Raw genomic sequence first — 6,037 nt, 5'->3', positions numbered from 1 at the left:
CGACCGCCTGAGTGAGGAAGGTGAGAGTGTGCGGTATCGAGCGACAAGTAGCGTGTGCGATCGCCACGGTGCTGATGACCGACACCGACCCTACCGTGTCGACGATCGCCGACGCAGCGAGGATAGCGGCGACTAGCATGTTGACGGAAGAGGCGGTAGGGGAGAACACCACGGCATCCTTCACGGTGTCGACGAAAACTCAACATTAACAACAACAACATCATCATTGTCAATAACAACAACAATAACAACAGCAACAACCATGTTACTACCAACAACAATGTTAACCATGTTAGAGATGCCAACGACCATGGCAACAACACCAACAATAATGTTAATAATTGTAGCAACAACACCAATACTAATGTTAACAACAACAACATCATCATTGTCAATAACAACAATAACAATAGCAACAACAATAACAACAGCAACAACAACAACAATAACAACAACAATAACAACAGCAACAACAACAGTAATAATAATAATAATGATAATAACAATGACAATGATAATAATATAAACTTGGAAGCATGAATATTGTAATATGATGATATGGCTGATTTTTGCTTTTTATTTTGTTGATTTACTTTATGGTCGTTTTTTCAGTAATTTTTAAAATTTTAATTTTAATTTATTTTGTTTAATTTTAATATATATATATCTATGTAAATAATTTAAAGTTAATTTTATAAATATGTTAAATATATAGTATATAATAATTAATAATAATATTTTCAAAAATGTTTCGCGCTTAAAGTTATACTGTATGACGTCATTTGTTTATAAACGGTAATTTTCGTTATTATTTAAAAATATTTTGCACTGACGATGATATATTTTATATCGAAAAAGCTATTTGCAATTATTTATATTAATAAACATGAACAATAATAATTTTAGTTTTTTACTTAATAAATTAAATAATTATAATAAAATTTTAATTATAAAATATGAAAAATTAATGTATAAACATAATTGTATGAACGCGGTTGATTTTTTTTGAAAACTGTATATATATATAAATATATGTATACATATATATATGGTAATCTAGTGTATATATATATATATATATATATATATATTAGTGGTTCAAAAAAAATTTTTTTTTAATATTTAAGTGCACACCCCCTATATTTTTTCCTTAGCTGAAAGTTAGCATGTGTGCCAAATTTCATTCAATTCTGACAATATTTAGAGGTTGCTCAATGACATTCAGTTTTTCACCATATTTAGCATATAAGCGAATATTGGTCAGTGCTACAATTTTGTGTTTAATGTTTATTTTGCAGTAAAATGAACATTCTTGTGAAAATCATGTAAGATTTAACAGTTCTACAAATTTATACTCAAAATAACAAAATATTCAACACTAAACAAACAGTTCTCACAAGGTAAAGGCAACTTGATTATGCCAAACGAAAGTTCAGTACTGTTAATCTTTGATTGAGAAACTGAAATTAACTTGAGGCAATTAATGTACTTAGTTTATGTTTTTCTGTTAATCACTCATAGTATGTCAGACTCAAAACATAGCAGCAGCTGCTTGAGCACTGGCTAATGTGCGCTTAGAGGAGTCCGGAATACGTGTTCGATTGTCCTCCACCACCTGTATCAGTTTTTGCAGTTCTGTTTCATTTTTGGTTATAGACTGGTTAAAATTTGTCATGAGTGCCACAGTGCGTTCTGCAGTGTCATTAACGACCTTAAGTGACTTCACAACATTTGCTACTTTTTGAAATAAAGGAAAATCATTACATGAGTCTGGTTCAGTTTCACGCAAGATAGCAACATCCATTCCAAGTGATAACAATGCAGCACGAGATGTACCTGATACCAGATCATGCCGTGGTTTGCTTTTCACCTGTTCCAGTTCAGTTGCAGGATATTTGACACCTCGCACACTCCAGTCAGAATCTACTGCAGTCATTGCTTCCACAATCAACTGCTTCTCAGCATTTGCAACCTTATTTGAGAACAATGACAGCCAAACCATTTCTGTACCGAGATACCACAGATGATTCTTCAACTTTTTTGTGGCAGCACTTGCTACATTCTTGTTGATTTCAGAGTATTGTTCAATTCTGCTCAGAAGTTGCAGGTCATTGACTGGTGCATCACTGGGTATTGGGCACAACATCCATGCTGGCACATATTTATGGGTTGCAAATAGGCAGAATTCAGTTAAACTTTTTGTTTCAGTTGCTGTTAGCTTGAATTCATTGCGGAACAAATACATTTTGAGACAGTAGATCACTTTGGCCATCCATCTGGCCATGTGATATGCTCCAGGAACACGGAAATGGTACTTGCCATCAGTCTGCATTGGATAACTCAGCACTAAGAGACAAAGTTCAACCAACTCCTTGTAATCCTCTCGTGGGATGTATGAGCTGTCAGCTGAAAGAAAACATGTCAAACATGGTACTATGTCAGACCGCATCATCTGTAGCAATGAGTGGTTCATCCTGTCATCATCAAGTGGCTTGTGGTTTGACTGATTTATATTTGGCCAGTAGGCTCGAAATCTTTCAAACATTCCAATGTTGAGGCCACGGCTTGGACCAAACAGAACTGTGAAAACTTCACCGATTATCAATTCATGTACATGATGACGACAAGCAAAGTGCAAGAGATTTATATGGAGCAGTTTCTCCAGCAAAACACATGCTCCACTTGACGTCCCAGTATTGGCAGAAGTAGTATCAAAGCACATGCCTATAATGTCTTCACTAACGTCCCATAATTTGAGCAACTGAAAAGTTGCATTGGCCTGTGCTTGTCCCGTGTTTGATGCAATTTTAACAATTCCTAAGATTTTCTCCACATTACAGCCAGTCACAACAACAGCCAGTCTATCAGTTCTGGAGTGTGGATCATCATTCATGATCTTCCCATCCCAGTGAACCAGAAGGGGGTTTCTGTCACGATCCTGAAATTGTTGATGAATACTGCTGTCAATGGTTGATCGATGTTGCTGTCGTTTACGATGAACTGTGGAACGTGACAGAGATGTATCCTTGATGTCTTGCCCACTAGCTTGTGCAATGGCTGCTGCTAATACTGTGAACTTTCTATCTGACAGGTTTATTCTATCCAGTGCTGAAGCAACATCTGGCGACGACAACATATCCTGCACAGTTCGTGTTTTTTTGCTGGCACTGCTTGACAGACTGTCTTCTACTTCATTGATCTGCTTTTTGTAGTACACTGGAATTTCAATTTCATAGTTGTCCTCTGTGTCCTGCTGTTCACTATCACTGTCATCAGAACTAGATAAATGTAGTGAGGTACTTTCTGTCATCCGCTCCTGCTCTCGCTCTTTTCTCTCTTCTTCTTTGCATTTACGTTGTTCTGTGCGCTCTTCTTTCTTAGTCAGGTCTTTATCAATGTCACTCATTTGCATTCGTCGACTGCCCCTCTGGTCTTCAAGAAATTCTATATCTTCCTGAATTCGGATGAGCTGCATGGCGTGTTGGTGAGCAATATCAAACAGCATGTGCTCCTTTTCTTCAAATTCCTTCTCTCGTGCTCGTTGTGCTTCACTTTGTCTGTTTTTGTTCTTTTTTATTAGCTTGTAGTCATCAACTACCGACTTTACTTTTTCTACAACATGAGTATGATAGGTTGTTGGTATTCTAGCCTTGTTCCACATGTCCATGACCTTATCTGACGACAGTTTTGCACTTTCAGGCACAATTTTCTTTTCTACTTGATGATAATAAAAAAACATTCTCAGGACATCACCTGTTGTAGGCAATACATTTACTGGAAGTTCACTTTGTAACTGTCCAATCAGCCATATGTTAGTCATGCTGCGTGTTGTAAGAGCACCACAGTTTGAATTAGAAGCCATTTTATACGTAGTTAAATATGTACAGTACCGTTATTTCAAAATCACCTCAAATTACTAGTAAATCGACACAGTTAAATTATGCAGATATTTATCCTATTTTACTTTTTGCTGACAACAAATATGGTAACCATAGAATATTTAATAATAATAATGCATTTTAAAATATCTAATATCTATGTTTTGAATTAAGTAAGTAACCAACTTTTGATACTTTTCCAGTTATATTTGTATTTGGTTTCGAAATAATGAATTATCACATTTTTATATAATTTTGAGATGCATGAGCAACCTTTAAATTTAATTTGATTTGTCTTATTTTTCGTTTGTAAGTTTTTAGGACCCAGTGGAAACTTTTCAGAGGGTGTGCACTCAAATCAGACAAAAAATTTTTTTCCCCATTCAAATGTGAACCACCCTAATATATATATATATACTAGATTACCAGTAAATAAGATAAATAAGATCTAAACTTTATTAGAAAATAATTTTAAAACAAACAAAACAAATCCATATTTAATAAAAAAAGCATATTTTGAATGAAGCATGTAATTTTGTTATTATTTTCGATACATCATGTTGCTTATTACAAAATTGAGTTTTCCTGAAACACTTGCTATTTATAATGTTCAAATTTGATACTGACAGACACACACTGCTATGAAACAGTTTGTTAATCATGAAATGTCATCTAGTTTATTTCTCGTATTAAATAGATAGAGTGCTAAAAACGTTGGCTTTAGGAATGGTGGTATCGTGGGGATCGAAGCACTTTTGCTGCAGGCCAGTTTCGTTATCAATCTTGCATGCCGTATATAAAAATTCCTGATGTTTTTTAGACAACTGACTCGCTTTGTAAGAATAGGAATGTTTGTTCAAACAAAGTTTCTCAACTTATTCGTCAAACGACTATGCATGCGAGTGATGGATAAGTAGCATTAGTAGTACACACACACTTTAAATTTAGTAAAATTTATCTAATGTGTATGCTACTAATTTTGAGAAATTTAGCTCGAGGATAAGCGTCGATGTAATATTTAAAAACAAACATTAAATACCTCAATAACTGAGTAAAATAACAATAGGTGACTCCCAGCAATGTGATCTAGAACCTACCTTAATTTAATGATACTGACATTGAATTTCAACAAAATCTGTTTCAATTCGACTATTTACCATAATATCATAATATCAAAATTTATTCTTCTGTGTCCAATTTAACTGAGCATTTATAATGACTTTTTCAAAAATATATTTTACAAACAATATTCAATTTTAAATAAAAAAATGTATTATACTAACCATTGATTGTCACAAGATTTAAGCCACGTCTACCATTTTTTAAAACGGCGGAAAATGCTCTGTTTCATCAGTTATCAATTATTCAATTAACAAACATAAAATACGTAAAAATAAAGCATACATGTTTCCATTGAAACAAACAAATGGAGGCCCATCTCTGTTCAGACCTGATTTTATATAATATGGATACTGCCCATCTAAACAGGTTAAGCTGCAGCTTACATTGGTTGATTGAACTGAAAAAATTTGTTTAATATGTCTGCATAGAGCAAAAATTGTTGTAAAGTAGCTAGTGTAACTAAAAAAGATTAAACAAAAATGTTATATAAATTAAAATTTAGTGGATTTTTATTCGGCTTATATTTATGAGAATTTTGACCTTTATGAGCCACATAAATAGTAATATCAACAAATTTAAAATGATTACATAAATATATAACTGAGATTGCGTTTACTTTTTATAGAGTCTTCGTTTGCCTTGATATCGATCTGAACTGAAGGTAATATAATTATTTAAACCGAAATAAAATTTGTTACATGATATAACAGTTTAAAAATGTAAGTAAAGTTAACAAATTAAGGTAGTGACTTGGGAAATTTTTACAGCCGGTCAAAAATCTCAAAAAGAAAAAAAAGTAAAATAAACGCAAATCCGATAAAGATAATTATATGACGAAATAAATCAAGTTTTGTTTCATTTTAAAAGCACATATTACTTATTAAAAAGCCCTTGCAAAATAAAAATTTTAAATCGTATGCTTTTTGCGGTATGTTAACTTTTTTAATTGTTGCTTCGTGGTTTTTACTTGAAGTAGAAATGTTTTTTTGATTTTCCAATACTTTAAAATAAAAAAACTGTTGTTTTTCAAAGTTTTT

The 6,037-nt window shown here is 33.0% G+C and overlaps 1 protein-coding gene across 1 annotated transcript; it reads right to left on the bottom strand.

The window, feature by feature from the left end:
- Positions 1-1,531: 1,531 nt before the first annotated feature.
- Positions 1,532-3,862, bottom strand: HELRODRAFT_169182 (hypothetical protein; the record flags this gene model as incomplete). The annotated part of the gene is made up of 1 exon (XM_009015049.1): positions 1,532-3,862. The coding sequence occupies one exon, from the start codon at positions 3,860-3,862 to the stop codon at positions 1,532-1,534; it is 2,331 nt and encodes a 776-aa protein (XP_009013297.1).
- Positions 3,863-6,037: the final 2,175 nt, after the last annotated feature.

The sequence above is a fragment of the Helobdella robusta genome (assembly GCF_000326865.2).
Source record: "Helobdella robusta unplaced genomic scaffold HELROscaffold_15, whole genome shotgun sequence".
Taxonomy (NCBI): domain Eukaryota; kingdom Metazoa; phylum Annelida; class Clitellata; order Rhynchobdellida; family Glossiphoniidae; genus Helobdella; species Helobdella robusta.
Note: the sequence above shows the minus strand (reverse complement) of the source record. Positions and strands in the feature narration are given on the sequence as shown.